Source organism: Hippopotamus amphibius, chromosome 11 (genome assembly GCF_030028045.1).
Source record: "Hippopotamus amphibius kiboko isolate mHipAmp2 chromosome 11, mHipAmp2.hap2, whole genome shotgun sequence".
Taxonomy (NCBI): domain Eukaryota; kingdom Metazoa; phylum Chordata; class Mammalia; order Artiodactyla; family Hippopotamidae; genus Hippopotamus; species Hippopotamus amphibius.
The window spans coordinates 66,650,764-66,670,634 of record NC_080196.1 but is presented as its reverse complement, the minus strand read 5'-3'; the positions used below and the strand labels follow the sequence as shown (position 1 = coordinate 66,670,634).

At 43.3% G+C, this 19,871-nt stretch overlaps 1 protein-coding gene across 5 annotated transcripts in view; it reads right to left on the bottom strand.

Moving 5' to 3' along the window:
* Window positions 1-13,398: 13,398 nt before the first annotated feature.
* Window positions 13,399-19,871, bottom strand: part of GAREM1 (GRB2 associated regulator of MAPK1 subtype 1) — a 227,039-nt gene continuing 220,566 nt past the window's right edge. For 4 of the 5 annotated variants that reach the window (XM_057698279.1, XM_057698281.1, XM_057698283.1 and 1 more), the window contains one exon: window positions 13,399-18,643. In XM_057698279.1, the coding sequence (XP_057554262.1) occupies window positions 17,746-18,643 (898 nt within the window). In that variant the 3' untranslated portion in view covers window positions 13,399-17,745. The remainder of the gene's footprint in view (window positions 18,644-19,871) is intronic. The other variant, XM_057698280.1, reaches the window with a different exon arrangement.

The window sequence follows — 19,871 nt, the reverse complement described above, 5'->3', positions numbered from 1 at the left end:
TAAAAAAATAGCTGGGGGTGGGCACAGAGGGTGGTGGTGCTGCAAACACTGACAGCGTAGGAGGGACACAATCCCCCTCCCAAGTTATGCCCACCATCAACCCTGGACCAGTTCCGTAATCAGTGAAGGGTGGGGCTCTTGGCTACGGAAGCCCCCAGGCCACTAAATGGCCCACTGGACCACAATCTTTGCAGAGAAAGGGTGTCTTTGATAGTTGGACTCTTATTTATTGACAGAAATCTGGACCCCTGGCTGGTCCAGTCAGACCCAGATTATCAAGAGGCCACTGTCTCTCAGACTTCTGGATCATTCTATTCAGGATAGGAGACCAACGGGTCATTGTTGCCTGGTCTACCCAGGACAGTCGCCATGAAAGGGTTATTGTCACTTAGCTTTCTGATTGGTTTACTCAGGCTCCAGGACATCAGAAAGTCATTGTTACACAGGCTCCCGATTGGTCCACTCAGGACCCAACATCAATGAGTCACTATCACTTAGCCTTCTGATTGGTCCTTAGGGCTTAGGACAATAATGGTTCCTGCCACTAAGACCTCTGACTGGTCAACAGGAACCCCTGGTCAGGACCTGATGGGTAGCCCTAGAAGCCCCTGGGAGGGGAAACAGAATTAAGTGCTTAGGGTTTTGTGACTGCATAGGTTGCCTGTCCAGGAAACTGGCCTTGTACTTACTATTATATGGGCTGGAGATGCCGTATTTCTTATACCCTGCCAACAGCTTAATTCTTAGTGAGCCACATGGCCACAAAGAACTAAACTAGATGATCTCAAGGTACTAGTCTCCACCAGCTTTCCAAAGCATGGTCTGGGAAATATTGGAGAAACAATGGGCTAAATAGGTTTTTATTGAGAATTTCTTAGAGCCTTTAGTATACTAATATGCATTATGCATTTCCAGGAGATACAATATAATATGCAGCATTTCGCAAATTTTTGACAGGTTTGAGACAACTGAAAGTACAGGCAAGAATAAGGATGTGATCCCAGAATGTTAATGACCTAACTTGTTTTAGAGCTCAGGTCTGTCCTCAACTTCTGACTCATGTATTAAAAATCTCTCTAGCAGGATGGCCTGCACGCCTATGGTCAACATCAGGGCAATGAATATATATTGTACAAGTGCCTGTGCAGACACTGCTGGTTGCTTATCCAGTGTCTGATCTCTTCTTTGCTCATAGAGTCCTGATTTGTTCAGGATTGAAAATCCCTATGTGACATTTGCTGCTGGAGCAGTCATGTGACCTAGTTTTGGCCAAGTGGAAGTCTATGGGGATTAAAAAAGGACAGAGTCAATGGCATGTGTCTTTTGCTCTTTACACTTCCAAGCTTGCTTTCTGCTTGGAAGTCAGGAAAAATGCTTGCAGGTAAAGGATCCGAGCTATGATCATGAGGATGAAAGCCACCGGTGGGGGTAGTGCAGCAGGGGACCTGAACCATCCTGGTTCCTGGATGGCCACCTTGAGCAGCTGCACAAGCCCTAAATGCCTTCTTTGGGCTTCTCGTTACCGAGGAAAACAAACCCCTTTTCGACTAAGCCACTGTAGTTGGATTTTCACCCTGCGTGGCCAAATAGAACCCCAGCTGGTGGATGACACCCAAAGCTGAAGCAGCCTCCCCTTCCCACTCTGCTCCCCGGTTTCTTTTCTATCCAGTTGCGCAGGTGAACAAGGTGGATGCCATCCTCAATCCCTCCTCACCTCTACTCCCAGGAGCCGTGACCCCTGTTCCACGGGTGCTGCTGAAGGCACTCAGGGTACAGCCTTCTGCTCCACAGCCCCGCCCAGTGGAAGCGCAGCCTCTAGCGCTCCTGGGGAAAAGCGCAGCCTCTGACTTTGAGGAAGTCCCAGGCTCACGGTGGTTTCAGAGGCGAGTGTGTCTGGTGACAGACAGGAGGATGCCCCAGTTAGGGATACCCCCTTGGCAGATGCCCGTCCAGCTCTGCTGAGGGCTGTTTCATGACTGAACTCCTGTTTCATCCTTCCAACCAGGATAGGGTCCAGGGGAGATTCTGGAGTAGGCACCATCATTTATCATTAAGTTCATATTCTATTGTTTCTTCTCATATCTAGAAGCCCCTGAAACACTGTCATAATATCACCCTTTGACTTTCCTGTCCCGTATTAGGAGGGGGAGTGGCAGAAGCTGAGAGTCACAGGCACCTGGGGCTTTAGGCACCTGCTTCAAAGGGGTAGCTGCCATGTTGGATCAATTACCAAGTCCTTTTGTTTTACCTCCTAAACTCTGCTCTGGTCAGTCCATTTCTCTACATCCCCATTGGAGCACCTCCACCCAGGACACCTCACCCCTTGCATGAATTATCTTTGTGTTTCCTAATTGCTTTTAATGGCTCTCCCTGCACCCAGGTTTGCTTCCTTTCAACCTGTCTCCCCCACTGCTTTCCTAGTGATATCTGCTCCTACTGCTCTCTACTTCCAATGACGGAGTTTCTCCACTGCTTTCAGAATGAAGACCAGCCTCCCTTGCCTGTAATGCAATGGCTTTCATGGAAAGGCCTCTTCCTACCGCTTCAGTTCTCACCCCTGCTCTTTACTGGCTACACTGCAGTTCCACTGAACAATTTATGTCAGAGATGCTCTGCTCTCTCGCATCTCCAAAGCCTTGCCAATAATGTTTTCTTCCCTCTCACATCTTCACCTTCTCCCTGCTCTCCTTCATTTCCTAATTCCTACTCATCCTCCAGATTCCTGTTTAAGAGCCATTTCCTGTAGGAGGTTCTCTCCAAGCTCCAAGTCACAGTGACCTTCTGCCCTATGAGCTCCCAGAGCACGTGTGCCCCCATCAGAGCACAGACTCTGAGTCAGAAAGCCTTGGGTTTGAATCCAGGGTTGACCACTTACTTGCTGTGTGATCTTGGATGAGTTACCCTTTTAGACTCAGTTTCCTCATCTATAAAAACAGGAATAAGGAAATCCCTGGCAGTCCAGTGGTTAGGACGCTGTACTTTCACTGCCAAAGGCCTGGGGTTCGATCCCTGGTCGGGGAACTAAGGTCCCACAAGCTGCATGGCGTGGCCAAAAAAATAAATAAAAATAAAAATGGGAATAACAGTAGTAGTTAACTCTTACTGTTTCCATGTAAGTTAAATGAGATAGTGCATGTGATTTCCTGTGTTTCAGTGAATGGAACACAGTAATTACTCAATTTTATTATTGTGCTAACTGTCGGTAAACCATCAGCTTGTGTCTTATTCAATCAGAACAGCTTTAGTACCTGGTCTGTGCAGAAACGTAATATAGGCTCGAAAAGCACTTGCTGAATGAACGGATGGTTAGAAGGAATGTGTGTTATTCCCACACCACATTTTCCCTCATTTTTAAAGGGGCTTAATTCTATTTTTCTTTTTCTTTCTTTCCTTCCTTTTCTTTCTTTCTTTTTCTTTCTTTCTTTCTTTCTTCCTTTCTTTCTTTCTTTCTTTCTTTCTTTCTTTCTTTCTTTCTTTCTTTCTTTCTTTCTTTCTTTCCTTCCCCCCTTCTTCCTTCCTTCCTTCCTTCCTTCCTTCCTTCCTTCCTTCCTTTCTTTCTTTCTTTCTTTCTTTCTTTCTTTCTTTCTTTCTTTCTTTCTTTCTTTCTTTCTTTCTTTTTCTTTCTCTCTCTCTCTCTCTCTCTCCCCCCCTCCCTCCCTCCCTCCCTCCCTCTCTCCCTCCCTCTCTCCCTCCCTCCCTCTCTCTCTTTCTTTTTCCGGCCATGTCAGGTCTTCATGGCTGTGCTTGGGTCTTCGTTGTTGCATGTGTGCTTTCTCTACTTGTAGCAAGTGGGGGCCACTCTTCATTGCCTTGTGCGGGCTTCTCATTGCAGTGGCTTCTCTTGTTGTGGAGCATGGGCTCTAGGTACACGGGCTTCAGTAGTTGTGGCACATGGGCTCAATAGTTGTGGCTTACAGGCTCTAGAGCACAGGATCAGTAGTTGTGGTGCACGGGCTTTGTTGCTCCAAGTCATGTGGGATCTTCCCGGACCAGAGATCGAACCTGTGTCCCCTGTGTTACCAGGCAGATTCTGAACCACTGCACCAACCACTGTCCCAAAGGGGTTTAATTCTATTTCAAATCAGAACTGAGTCTTTCTTGGGCTTCCCTGGTAGCTCAGTGATTAAGAATCCGCCTGCCAAAGCAGGGGTCATAGGTTCAATCCCTGCTTCAGGAAGATCCCACATGCTGAGGAGCAACTAGGCCCGTGCGCCACAACTACTGAGCTTGTGCTCTAGAGCCTGAGCCACAACTAATGAGCCCATGTGCTGCAACTACTGAAGCCCACGTGCCTAGAGCCCATGCTCCGCAACAAGAGAAGCCACTGCACTGAGAAGCCCACCCACAGCAATGAAGAGTAGCCCCTGCTCGCCACAACTAGAGAAAGCCCACGTGCAGTAATGAAGACCCAACACAGCCAATAAATAATAAAATAAAATAAATAAATTTTTTTAAAAAGAGTTGTCTTTCTTTGAACTAAGTGGTCTGTCAAGAGCTTCACATGTATGAACTCATTTCATTTTCATAACCACTCTGAGGTAGCTGTCATTCTTATTTTATAGGTAAGAAAATGATGTCATAGCCACATCCATCATAAAGAGCACAACTCTGACTCATACTCAGAACTGGCAACTCCAAAGGTGTTAAATATTTGTCACTAGAAAAATAAACCCTCCCTCAGGTTGTATCCTGAAGAAAAGGATGGCTGCATATGGGCGGGGTGGGGGAGAGGGGGTCAATTGTGCCTGTTTGGGTGGCATTTCAAAGCTTCTGCTGGGTGCCCGTGTAGCCGAGGGTGCAGTGATGAAGAGGCCTGCGGCTCACGACTGGGCCCATTTCCTCGTGGGTTTGGACTGTGAGTCTTTGCAAGGGTGTTTGTTCGTGGCATGGGTGTGGGTGCACGTGTCTATACCAGATGGATGCCTGGACTGCAAGCAAGCACATCAGCAGCTCAGGCTGATGGAGCAGCTGTGCACAGAACCTTTAGAGAAGGACTGGACAAGCCTAAATGCACGTCTCAAGAGGAGCCTGTCTGCAGGACCAGCGTCTAATCAGAGAGCCCAGGAGCTCCAGGGTGTGCTGAGAAGTGGGAAGTGACCCTCTGTCCATGGCCGTCTGGGTGTGGTGCCAGGGCTGAGAATCAGAGAACAGTGGGTGTTGGTCAACTTTGGAGCAAGTGAGACACCCTTTCCTCTAAACACACTGAGAAAGTCTCTTCGGGGCATGCCAGAGGGTGAGGGGCTGGCTGATCAATATTTTATTGACACTAAAAGTAAGTTCAAACCTGTCTTTAGCATTCACACAGCCAGGATTGGAAAGGCAAATTGTCACTGTCTGTGAATGATGGGAGGTACATCCTCCAAATTACTTCAGTTAATGAACCCAGACAACTGTACACCAGCCACCCTGCCTTCTTCCATCTGCCTGTGAGATCAGTCTAGTCTCTCCAGTGTTGTTTGCCTGGTGGATCACTTTGACTGTGAGTAAGGACACGTTTGTGAGACTCAGGTTAGAGGATGTTTGCAGGCACTGTAATGAGCTGACAGGAGATAGAGCAAAAAGTGGGTTCAGGAAAATGTGAAATTTACACTACGTCCGGGTTCAGATCTAAGGAATCTTAGGAAAAGAGATGCGGGAAGAAACCCAGGTGGGGGGAGACAGGAGCTAGGGTCCCTCCTGGGGATACTGAGACCTACAGTGGTTGGTGAGGAGAGCTGCGGAGTGAGGTCTGGGGATGAACGAGTCTGGTCAGGAGCTAATCTGCAGCCTGGAACTTGAATGTTGGGGTTGCTGAGAGCATGCTGGTAGCAAACCCTCAACTCTAGCAACAACTACTGATTTCTTTTCTTTTTTCTTTTCTTTTTAAAAATATTTTACTCTGAATAACTTCATTTATTTTTAAAAAATTTTTATTTATTTATTTATTTAATTTATTGGCTGTGTTGGGTCTTTATTGCCTTGCATGGGCTTTCTGTATTTGCAGAGAGCAGGGGCTACTCTTCATCGCAGTGCACAGGCTTCTTATTGTGGTGGCTCACTCTTGTTGCAGAGCACGGGCTCTAGGCAAGCAGACTTCAGGAGTTGTGGCATGTGGGCTCTAGACACAGGATCAGTAGTTGGGGTGCACAGGTTTAGTTGCTCTGCGGCATGTGGGATCTTCCCGGCCCAGGGCTTGAACCTGTGTCCCCTGCGTGGGTAGGTGGATTCTTAACCACTGCACCACCAAGGAAGCCCACTACTGATTTCTTTATAAACTTCCTGCCCCAAATGTCACCCTGACACTGAGTGACAGTCAGGAGGGGACAAAGCCTACGCATGGAAGATGGATGCTCTAAAAATGGCCAATATAGGCAACAAGTTAAGACAAAAAAATAACAAAAATAAACAAGACCTCTCTCAAAGAAGCTGGCCAGGGTTAAATAATAGCATACCTAATAGTTAACTGAATAGGGAAACATGTCCTTCAGTTTCCAAGACCATATTTCAAAATATTCTTTTGCAATTAGTATCTGTGAAGGATAAGTTATCTCAACCTTCCAAATAAGCTATCAATTATTAACTGATCCACGGATCTCAGTACTTTATGAGTTAACTGTAGTAGCAGTGTCTCTGCAGGCTGCCTTTTCCTTCTGCCAACACAAATAACTCCCACATCTTTCTATCATCCAGGGTGATTAATATAGGGAAGTCTTGCTTCTTCAAAATGTGCTCCAGATAACTGGTGTACACAGCATGTACCATACTTACCTGTTTTTTTTTTTTTTTAATCATATTTCAGTGATAGTGAGTTCCATGGAAAAATGGGATTGTATGGAGAGTAGACCCCAGCATGCACGAACACTGTTCTTTACCTTGTGAAATGATTGGCTATCCTGGTTTCAGATTTTGCTTCGATGATAATTTACATTGCTAGACTTTTCCAGCTTCAGAGGGGGGCGCATAGGGTACATATGCAGAACCAGCATATTCTACAGTCTTCATGTAGACAAGGAACCAGAAGTGAGAGCCTTTGTGTGTAGGACTGGGTAACAGCAACACAAACCTGGAACCAGGAGAGCCAACCATTTTACAATGTGGAGAACAGTCCTGTTTTTCCACGGGATTCACTAATCGTTGAAATCTGGATAGAAACAGATAAGCATGGTTATAGGAAAACTTTAATTGGCAATTACATATTTCAAGATGGCAACTTAAACTAAAACTGAAATTACTGGTAGTTTACTGGATTTGTAAAATCAGTCATCTCCTTAAAAGTTAAATTGAAAGAGAGACTTCCTTTACTCTGTCAATAACTGTGCTATACTGTCAATAACTGTGCTATACTGAAAGCAGTAAAAACCACAGAGAATGAAGCATGAACATGTTTATGGCCAGACTGAAGTCTGATATTCTCTTTGTTAGAATTCATCTTTCCTTTGTTCTTCTGGATCAGTTAGGTAGGTTCATGGTTTGATAGTTCAGGAGAAGGAGGGTTGAAGGAGATATTCTTTCTCAATCCTCACTTGAAAGTCAACTTTAGTGTAATGATACTTGATTGATTTTGTTTTTGAGGGTTTTTTGTTGCTCAGAACCAATCAATGGGGAAAAAAAAGTACAACTTTATGCAAGAGTTTCTGATTTGCAACATTCACTTTCAAAATTCCAGAGACTCAGGACCAAGAAGGAAGAAGCTATCTGACAGGTCAGTTTTGCACTTTGAAAATTCCTCTGTCCTCTTCCTCAGAGGAAATGTGGCTTGAAAAATACATACAGTGCCACACTTTCAAATCCCTTATCTTTTTTGAGCCGCTTCTTTCTGTTTATATAACTTCATGATTTGAATGCCTTTGGCTAACTAAGGAAAGCGGAAAAGTGACTGTTGGGAGTATATAGAGACCACCAATACGGCTGGATTTAAAATTTTACTCTGTACTAATCCTTGACAGGAGTAATCCTTGGGTAGTTATTAACTAGTTGGAATGGCCTGACACCCTGTGGCCATGTTTAGTACTGCAGCTGCTTCTCCCTAAGGTGCCCCAGTTTGTACTCTACCTAGGGCTACCCTGGATACAGTGTATGCAATGTGTGGATTTCTTGGGGGAGTAGGGGGGTGGATTTTTAAAATTGAAGTATAGTTGATTTACAATGTTTCAGGTGTACAGTAAGGTGATTCAGTGGTATATACACATTATATATATATTCTTAGATTCTTTTCCATTAAAGGTTATTACAAGATATTGAAGGTAATTCTCTGTGATATACAGTAGGTCCTTGTTATTTTTTTATACCTAGTAGTGTATATCTGTTAATCCCAAATTCTTCACTTATCCTCCACCCCCTTTCTCCTTTGGTAACTGTTGTTTTTTTCTAAGTCTGTGAGTCTGTTTGTGTTTTGTAAATAAGTTCGTTTGTATCTTTTTTTTAGATTCTAAATATAAGTGATATCATATGATATTTGTCTTTCTCTGCCTGACTGACTTCACTTAGTATCATGATCTAGGTCCATTCATGTTGTTGCAAATGGCATTATTTTATTTTTTGTTAAGGCTAAGTAATATACTATTGTATACATATATGTACCACTTCTTTATCCATTCAACTGTTGATGGACATTTAGGTTTGGATTTTTTTTTTTTTTACATTTTTTCATCTTATACCTGTCTCAGTATCTCCACTGAGTCATAGTTTATGATCAAAAAGCAGGATACGATTAAAGACCTAAATGTAAGGCCAGACACTATAAAACTCCTAGAGGAAAACATAGGCAGAACACTCTATGACATACATCAAAGCAAGATCCTTTTTGACCCACCTCCTAGAATAATGGAAAGAAAATCAAGAATAAACAAATGGGACCTCATGAAACTTAAAAGCTTTTGCACAGCGAAAGAAACCATAAACAAGACAAGAAGACAACCCTCAGAATGAGAGACAATGTTTGCCAATGAAGCAACTGACAAAGGATTAATCTCCAAAATATACAAGCAGCTCATGCAGCTTAATACCAAAGTAGCAAATAATCCAATCCACAAACAGGCGGAAGACCTAAATAGACATTTCTCCAAAGAAGACATACAGATGGCCAACAAACACATGGAAAGATGCTCAACATCACTAATCATTAGAGAAATGCAAGTCAAAGCCACAAGGAGGTATCACCTCACACCGGTCAGAATGGTCATCATCAAAAAATCTAGAAACAATAAATGTTGGAGAGGATGTGGAGAAAAGGGAACTCTCCTGCACTGTTGGTGGGAATGTAAGTTGGTACAGCCACTATGGAAAACAGTTTGGAGGTTCCTTAAAAAACTAAAAATGGAATTACCATATGATCCAGTAATCCCACTCCTGGGCATATACCCAGAGAAAACCATAATCCAAAAAGAAACATGTACCATAATGTTCATTGCAGCACTACTTACAATAGCCAGGACATGGAAGCAACCTAAATGCCCACCAACAGATGAATGGATAAAGAAGATGTGGCACATATATACAATGGAATATTACTCAGCCATAAAAAGGAATGAGATGGAGCTATATGTAACGAGGTGGATAGACCTAGAGATTGTCATACAGAATGAAGTAAGCCAGAAAGAGAAAAACAAATACCGTATGCTAACTCATATATATGGAATCTAAAAAAATGGTAGTGATGAATCCAGTGACAGGTTAAGAATAAAGATGCAGATGCAGAGGATGGACTGGAGGACACAGGGTTGGGAGGGGTGGTGCGAAGGGGAAGCTGGGACGAAATGAGAGAGTAGCATAAACATATATACACTACCAACTGTAAAATAGATAATCAGTGGGAAGTTGCTGTATAACAAAGGGAGATCAACTCGATGATGGGTGATGCCTTAGAGGTCCAGGACAGGGAGGGTGGGAGGGAGTCACGGGAGGGAGGGGATATGGGGATATGTGTATAAATACAGCTGATTCACTTTGGTATATCTCAAAAACTGGTACAAGAGTGTGAAGCAATTATATTCCAATAAAGAACTTAAAAAAACAAACAAACAGGATACATGCACAGAACCTCCATTTTACAAGCAGCTCGAGAGGTTTCTTTTCTTTCCCGATAACACTGACTGGGGAATATCAGGTCAATATCCTCTCCTATTTTTAGCCTTAGAAGAAAGAGAAGTTGAAAAAAAAAAAAAAAAAGAAAGAAAGAGAAGTTGGAGGACTAGGGTAGGGCATTCCATGTGCTTAAAAAACCCATTAAATGTTTTTTTGTTTTTTGGGGGTTTTTTTGGCTGTGTTTGGGTCTTCGTTGCTGCACATGGGCTTTCTCTAGTTGCAGCGACTGGGGGCTACTCTTCATGGAGATGCATGGGCTTCTCATTGCAGTGGCTTCTCTTGTTGCGGAGCATGGGCTTTAGGGTGTGTGGGCTTCAGTAGTTGTGGCATGCAGGCTCTAGCACTGAGGCTCAGTAGTTGTAGCACACGGGGTTAGTTTCTCCACAGCTTGTGGGATCTTCCCAGACTAGGAATAGAACCTGTGTTCCCTGCATTGGCAGGTGGATTCTTTTATTATTTATTTATTTATTTATTTATTATTTATGTCTGCATCGGGTCTTCGTTGCTGCACACGGACTTCCTCTAGTTGCTTTAAGTGGGGGCTACTCTTTGTTGTGGTGCATGAGCTTCTTATTGTGGTGGCTTCTCTTGTTGTGGAGCACGGGCTTTAGGCATATGGGCTTCAGTAGTTGTGACATGTGGGTTCAATAGTTATGGCTCACTAGCTCTAGAGCACAGGCTCAGTGATTGTGGTGCATGGGCTTAGTTGCTCTGCGGCATGTGGGATCTTCCTGGATCAGGGCTTGAACCCGTGTCCCCTGCATTGGCAGGTGGGCTCAACTTAACCACTGTGCCACCAGGGAAGTCCCTAAATGTTATTTTTAAAAGCTAAAATCTGAGGAAATTGGGAGGCAATGGTACAAAATGGGGAACAGGAAATTTTATTTGTAACTTTGGTTCTGTAGGAAACTCTGTGTAATCTCAGGAAGGTCATTTAACCTCCATGGGTTTCATTCAAATAAAGTTAAGAGATTGGACCAGATCATTCCCAAGGTTCCCTCTGGCTCTAAACTTCTGTGATCTGCCCACGGATGCTGTTTCCTATGCCCTGCACAGTATCTCCTCGCCAGCCGTGCTTCTGAGCACACAAACTCTTATCTTTACCCATCACTGCTTCTGGTCCTGAGATCACTCTTAGCTTAGGTCATTCAACCATATCTACTAGTCTTCAATTGCCTGCGTCTTTTAGAGCCAATATTTGAGTCAACCTACAGAAACACACTGATCTTTTCTAGTTCACTTTATATCCATTAAAGAACTGAACTCATTGCTTTCATTAAACTGTTAGAAGAAAAATTTATTCACTGGCAGGAGTTACAAACTCGATCTGGAATCTCTTAACAGGTTCACATCTTGCTCTCTTTTAGTCTTAGAGATTTTATGATGAATACAGATTTCATCCCTCTTCTGACTTTACATCATCATCACTATGCTGCTGCCGGGTCTTGATCTTGATGCACAAAGACTGGCCGCCATCAGGAACGTTATGGCATCATGCTGTCATTCAGTAGAAACGTTAGTAGCATTACTTTTAAAGATATGACAGTGAAGACATAAGCCCTGATACCAAGGGTAGCACAGAAAGCTATGACAGCACAGAGGCATGAAACCAAATCAGCTTTGGGAATGACACTTGGTAAACTGAAGGATGCGATGAGTAGCTAAGGATGGAGGCGCTGAGGCGGGGGCGGGGACTGCTTAAGGGAAAATTCATTTCAGTGAAATAAGAATTTACCCAGCACTTACTGTTTTCAATGATTTGGCTCTTTCTAACCTCAGATAGGTAGGATTTGGAGGATATTTGATTCTCTAGATTTCTAAGTTTATTTTATTATTATTTTTTAAAATATGGTTTGATGATTTTTTAAAAAAATTTATTTATTGGCTGCATAGGGTCTTCATTGCTACGTGTGGGCTTTCTCTAGTTGCAGCGAGTGGGGGCTACTCTTCATTGCAGTGCGTGGGCTTCTCTTGTTGCGGAGCACTGGCTCTAGGCATGCAGGCTTCAGTAGTTGTGGCACGTGGGCTCAATAGTTGTGGCTTTCAGGCTCTAGAGTGCAGGCTCAGTAGCTGTGGCACACAGGCTTAGTTGCTCCAAGGCACGTGAGATCTTCCCAGACCAGGGCTTGAACCATGTCCCCTGCACTGGCAGGCAGATTCTTAACCACTGCACCACCAGAAGTCCCTAACCCAATGTATTTCTAAACTCAAATTTACTTGGCAGTATCCAATTTGGGGGAGTCACATGTCCTAGCATATAGCTAATGTAAGTACTTCTAGAACCTTGGGGAAGATCCTTGGACGTTTTAGCCCAGACATGTCAACCCTATAGGTTTGACCAGGGCACATCCCTGAAATCAAGAAAGTGGCCACCTGTAAGTTTAGTCATAGGTTTTATCCCTATGAAATAGAGCAGAAGGGTTGAAGATTTAAGTACAAGATAGAATGAATGATTTGGGCATGCTGTGTCTAGCAAGAGGCAGCAGGAATATTTTTTGATGATTGTGAAGCTGGGGAGATCCTAGCCAGGAGATTTCAGATCTCATTATCCTTCCAGCCCTTCAACCCTCCCCTGATCCCCTCAGTAAGATGGTTTTAAGCTATTTCATGCTATTTTGAGTGCAATAAGAGCTCTCTTAACCAACCTCCACTTGCCAACTTCTCTGTAAAACTTACTGGTGGATGCTGCAGTGTGCTGAATTCGTGACTTTCTCTAGAACCTGCAACCACTTCTGCTGTTATGCTAATTGTAATTATAGAAATTAAACTATACAAAGCCAAAGAGATATGAATTTTTATTATCTCTGTATGAACATGTATTATTTTTATTTAAAATTTTTTAATTTTTTAATTGTAGTTGATTTACAATGTTGCGTTAGGTTCAGGTGTACAGCAAAGTGATTCAGTTATCTACCTATCTATATCCTTTTTCAGATTCTTTTCTGTTATAGGTTATTACAAGATATTGAATACAGTTCCCTATGCTATACAGTAGGTCCTTGTTTATTTTATATAAATAGTATGTTAATTCCAACCTCCTAATTTACCCCTTCCCCATTATTATTTTTAAAGCTCACCAGTTCATCTATATTTGTCTTTTGTCCTAACTTCTGCCCACACAGGTACTAGATTCTCTTTGGTTGCCACCAGGTTACCTGGTTCTCAGCTTCTTCCATTTACAATAGCCATAGTCTTCAATCTCTTGTTTTTAAGAGTGAGCTTGCAGTCTTCAGAATCCCTTCAGACAAGTTCCCTTATCCTCCAGGAGGATGGGGAAGAGAGGTTCTAGAAAACCATGCAATGGGTCCAACTCACTGAGAAACGACTTCAAGGAGAGCAATTTTTAAAATTTCTTTATTTATAGACATTTCAAAACCATTTAAATCAACAATGAATTTTTTTAGACGTAACATACCATGTTTATCTTGAGGTACACATTGGGGCCACAGATAATGCTCTGGAAATAATGCAAGTGTTAACGGGTAGTTAACAACCCCAGTCTTCCAAGCAAAGAAATGGTAAAGATGGTTACAAAATTCTTTGAAAAGAACATACCATCTTCATTTAAGTCAAGGAAAACTCCCAAATTTTTGACTAATTGAGTTCAATTTTTAGGCTTAGCTTAAACAATATTTTAAATGGAACTTAATATGAAAATGGGAGAAGAGGTTTATAGCTAAGAAATGATCTGAGCCCTACTATGTGAGATTGTAAACAAAGGAAATTCATAATCTGATAGCTCATTACAAAACTCATAGCCTAAAAATTAGACAGAGCAGCAAAATTACAGAAGATATCTGGATACAGTTTGTAACAGAAATCACATTTACCCTTTGCTTTTGGCTTTTACAATGAGACAAATTTTAAAACACCAAGTTCTGAAGACTAAACGATGTGACTGAACAAGAAGTGGCCCTAAGAATTCCACACTATTACAGCCCCACAGTATAAAAGTTCTACTTTCCATCATTTGCACTCTGGGCATTTCATTTGACTTTTCTTGCCCTAGCAGCCTGATGCCCTTATATTACTAGAAAAATAATGGGAATTGGGATTAATGGTCATAGTTTCTCGAAGTCTTGTGTGTCCAACAGCAGATTTCAGTTTTCTGGTGGACTGAAGTTGAAATTTTCTTTGAACAGTTCATAGGGGTCTTTGGAGAACTGTCTTTTGTTTTCCAGTTTGTTATTCAAAACGTTAACTTCATACTCTTTAGGCGTGATGAGTGTGACACCTGTGATAGAGTGTGTGGAAAATGAAGGACCCTCTATGCATGGACCCCCACGCTCTGAACTTCTCAAGGAGTCATGTGGTGTGTAGGTGGTTCTGGAATGTCAGCAGAGGGTGTTTACCCACGTGTCTGAAAACAGTTGGAATGGACAGTTATAATATTTCCCCGTAAGATTGTTTTATTTCTGTGAGACAAGAATACACATTGCAATTTAGTCGAATGAGCAGCTCGCTGCAACTTTATAAGCTTGAACGGTATATGTCGGTTGAAAGGGTCTAAATGTAAATTTCACAGTTCATAAAGTTGAACAGCTCAACTTAAAAGAGAGAGGACATGCAGGCGTTTATGAGATTCTGAGAAGGAACTGATCTGTGAGTGTTTGAGTTCTCCCTCCCAATGTGAATCAGGCCCGCATTTTACATCTTAGCTGCCTGGTTTGGTTTGTCACTGAATTTCTTAAGCAGGGTCACGATGATTTTGGCCATGCATTTAAGTAACCCAAGAAAGAGTCCTGTTTGCACACTTTCCCCCAAGCACTGGGGTCAGTGCACAGATTACATGGAACCTGCCAGAAGACATCCTCAGCCTTGACCTGGTTGGTTAGAAAAGGGTCTGCCTGTGTGAAACTCTATACACCGCTTTTCACTGCAAAATAGCAGCTCAGAAGGGAAGGGCTGTTTCCTTCCTACCCCTGTTCTGCGTTTTTTATCATGATTCTCTCTGGCTGTGCAGGCCTTGTCTAGTCAGGGTGCCATGTGGCTTGAGAGATGCCAGAAGATATTTATCACCAACTAAAAAAAAATCCAATCAGTAAAAAAGAACATTAGCCAGTGGGAGTCAGAGATAGTTTCTCCCTCCAACGCTTTCTAAGTTTTAAAGGTCTTGTAGTATTTTCTTTTATACCCCTTTAATAGAGGCTGCCATTTCTTCCATCTGTGAGTTCTTGAAAGACAGGGCACACTTAACTCTCCATACATCCAACTGCCCAGAAGATTTCCTATGTCTTACACATATCAAGTCTGATTTTAAATATAAACAGTAGGAGTTCCAAAAGGGCAGAAACTGTGTCCTTTTATCAGCCTGTCAAGTCATACTAGCATAGTGCCCTGCACACAAATGATGCTCAGTGAATTCTGAGTATGTGGATAAAAGGCCATAGTCCCTGCCCTCTAGGAGTCTCAATAGAAACCACTGAGATTTTTGCTATCGATACAAACTCAATGTACATACGACAAGAAAAGAGAGAGAAAGGTCTTTGTGTCAAGGTTTTGCAAAAGAAAAAAACAAAAAGAAAAAAGATAAAAGGAATCAGTTGCTTATGTGGGGCAATTATCATAGTAAACTCAAAAACCCACTCATTCCTCTCTCCTGAATTGAGAACGGTATCCAAGCACTAAGGATTCACGAACGGATTCAGCAAGGTGTTGCCAAAGAAAACTTGCAACTTTTCAACGGCATCCTGTTTTTATTTTAAAAGGCAAGTTCTGAGCAGTTAACTTGACCTAGCGGGTTGCCCCTCACACAGAAGGATGCTTTCTCAATATGAAAGTCACGAAGGGGCTGCATGTTATCTGAGTGCAGTACTGGAAGCGTCTACATAGACTTGTCAGTTACTTTTGAAGAGGTGATCCAGTGTGACACACTTTACAGGTTACTCTTTTTATGGGGTACTTTTAACCTGGAGTATTTGCATTTTGAGGGACATGTTGAGGGAAAAAGCCTCTTTTAAAAAAAAAAATATAAGATGGAAAATGAGAAAAGGTATCAATTCACCTCAATTCTAAACAATGAGATGGATTAAAAATATCTTTAATGGCATGAAAGGAAGTCATGTTGAACAGGTCTGCCACACTAGACTGGTAGGGCTCATCTTCCATTTGTTTATTTATTCTGATGAGCAGGAAGAGCAGATAATAACATGTAAGCCAATCCTGCAAGTCACACTGACACCTGGTGGCTGTCTGTCCACCCAGATTGTAGGGACAGACTCCGGGGGAGGCAGGGCTAGGGATGACACGCTGCTCAAAGAATGAAAACTTTTCTAAGATTCAGATTCCTTCAAAAAGTCAAGAATGATGTCGATGCCATTATACTTTGGAATATTTAATCACGTTTGGCAAAAACTGTCAGACTGGGTCTTGGGATTGCTGGAATGAAAGTATGGTAATCATGTATTTTCCTTGGAAGAGAGGAAAGAAGAGGTTTCTGAACTAAACAAGTACTCTTATTGATACTTTAAAAAATGACGCAGCAGATGTAGCACACATTGAAGCAGAGGACAGTATGTCTGATTTCTGAGCTCTCCTAAAGCACAAAGCATGTTGAGAACACCTAACACGCTCTGAGAAATGCTCTCCAGACCCCCTCATCCCCACATACCAGGAGAGTAAGACCCTCAAACCCAAGAAGAATTATCACTCAACAGAAACGGTCATCTCCCCAGACAATGATCGGCACGGGAGTATTCTATGCAAAACCCAGCCTGTAATAGGTTTAAAATCAAATTTAATTCTTCAAAACTGACGTGTTCCAAGTTTTCCACGATGGAGCCTGATGAGACTGAGCTTCGAGGGAACAGGTTCTGAGAATCTTTGGAATCATTCTGTCCACTCTTCCTAAGAGAGTCGACTTAATTAAGGGCCCCAAACTTCAATGGATATTTGAAAGTGAACAGATGTTCTCTAAAAGATCAGACTCATACTGATGTTTAAAATATACATTGCACTGTGTATAGATAAATATACATGTTGGTATATATTCTGGTCTTTTTTTTCTCTGCTCAATAGAATTAGCAGCAGTTACAGATAAATTATTGTGGTCATGATTTATTATTTCTAAGGATGTCATAGATCCTCTACCAGCACATGACTTTTGTAAAATGCCTTTTGATAAAGAGATACCCACCAAGCACATAACACTGCAGTGTCATTTCATATCACTAACATTTTCAGGCACAAGAGTAAAACAATTAGCACTAAGCGATCCAAACAACAGAGCACAGAATAGAGTTAATTGTCTAAAGTTGATTCTCCCAAAGGAGGGAATTGTTCAAAAGTGTTTTCTGTTTGTTTGTTTTTTGTTTTTTAAAGATTCTTATGTCTTTCAGCTTTGGCTATTTTGTAAATAAATATCATACCTTCTCACATAAACCTACTTAGGTAAGAATTATTTCTCTGAACATGCCTTTTGTCTCTTAGCAGCTGTTGAGTGTTGAGTGACGTACAAGGCACACCTCTAAGTGTTCTGTACAGCATTTTTATTGATGTACAAAATAGCCTGTTCACCATTCAAAAACGTAATCTGCATAGTAAGTTTTCTCTTATCCCTATTTACAGAGAAGGTTTTTAGTGCAAAAAAAAAAAAAACAAAAAAACCATGAAACTGTGTCCCAGCCCGCCCCTTCTAGCACACACAATTATCTGTTTTGTTCAATGCTAGCTGGGGTTATTTGGCTATATTTTGGGCCTCCAGCCATTAATGAACTGCAGGATTTTCTTCACCTGCAGTTTGCTCAGTTTGAAATCCTCAGAGAGGATCTCTTCCGTGAGCTGAACAAGCAAGTTTCCGTCAATCTTTTCGGTCACAAAGAATGCTATGACGTCTTCAGACAACCCAATGAACCGCAAGGACTTGGACACTTCCTCTATGGAGAGTCCCGACAGGTCGGCTGGTGGCTGCCACGGGGACCCGTCGCCGCAGGAGCGGGGGGCCAGCTGGAGGTGGAGCGGCGACGAGAAGGGGTAGGACACGGAGAAGATGTCCTGCGTGCCCTTCTGGACAAAGTACGGGTCCTCGGAGAGGTCCGGCGACCCAGACTTGGGGTCTTCCTCAGCACCATCAATTTGCAGAGGCAAAGGTGGGGTGTCGGGGGCGGCTTTCTCTTCCACTGGCCTTGGGGCCCTGGGGGGCAGGGCGGGGCACGAGATGCTCTGCTTGGCCGGCCCGGCCACCAGGGTCTTCTCGCCCGTGCTCTCCAGAGAGTAGCTGGCTGACTTGGGGCACCCCGGGCCGCCGCCGTGAGGCTCCGCGGGTCCGGGCCCGGGCGGGCTGGCCGGCAGCTCGCGGCCGTCGAGGTCGAAGGCTGCCGGGCAGTTTCTCTTGGGCGTGCCCGGCGTCTTCTGTCGGGGGTAACTGTAGCTCCTGCTCGGATCCAGCAGGAAGTCGCTCCTGGTCTGGGTCTCCGACGCGCCGGAATAATGATTAGGCCACGAGAGCCTGCAGGACAGAGCTTCAGCAGTGGGGCTGCCGAGCGGGGACTTGGGGTCCACGGAATCCACTTTCACTCGGTTACACGGGTAGCAGGAAACGGGAGCGCTTTCGGGAGGACTCGTGTCACTTTTAGTAACGCTGCTTAAAAGCCAAACACAGAGAGGCAGAGATGAGTGGGGAAAAAAAGTAAAATATCCAGCCTATCCTTATCCCATCGATGTCACTTCTGAGTAGAAAAATGTAGTTAGGCATTAAATACTTTATTTCCCGTCATGAATGCAATAAAGTACTTGCTTTACCTCACTGGGTTTAAAAAAAAAAAAGAAAAAAGTCAACTTTAAATTACTAAAATTCACTGGTAACTATGGATATGAAGATACCGATTTATTATGCTATAGCAGAGATGGCAAATACATATATTTTTTTAACTGACAAGAAAATCATTGTTAGCTGGTGCCTGGATCTTTGTGATGAGAAAAACCTTTGGCCATGTTGGGATTGACTAGGGATGTCTGCAGTGGGCAAGGGTGGAGTCAGGGAGCAGTAAGTGGGAGTCTCATGCTTGTCATCCTTGTGCTATGGTGACAGCACTACATCACCACCACCGATGACCCTATTTCCATCCAAGAGTCTGAGGCTGGAAGAAATGTTTCGAATAAAATGCTTATGCTTGCCTTGGTTTCTGCACAATTGAGTAACATCAGCATAAAGATTTAAATGTCCAGGGAACGAAAAAATATCTGCCAAGGAGAGCTACTTGAACCTGTCACGATCACATGTGATCACGTTTGGCTCTGGGGCGCTATCTTAAGAGCGACCACCAAAGCAGAGTGTGCTCAGAGGTGAGGGATGGGGTGGTGGAGTTAGGGACCGTGGGTGGAACTGAGGCTGCCTCTTTTGCAGAAGACGTACATCATGGCTAACCTCACGGTTTCACAGCCTGACCAAGAGAAGCAGGGTGAACCTACACTTGTTTCTCTAGACATAAGAAAGTTACAAGAAGATGGATTTCAGCTGGACATAATGAAAGATTTCTAAAAAATGTTATCAGCGTATGCCAACCATGGAATGAGCCGCAGTGCAAAAGAATGAGCTCACAGCACTGGGAGGATCCAGATGGAGATGGAAGACTGCCTGACAGTGGCGGTCAGGAAGGGACTCTGGCACTGGGTGGAAATTCAGAGTAGACAGCCGACAGGATGCCTGCAATCCCAGGTCCTCCTTGAAGGTGCTGTTTGTGTGTGTTGAAGTCAAGGTGGGGAGAAACAGATGCCAGCCTTTGCCACTGAACCCCTCACAGAAGAGCCAGAGGTCACTGGCTCTTCTATCCTAGCTCAGAACCAATGGGGCCCCATCATACCCATCCAGG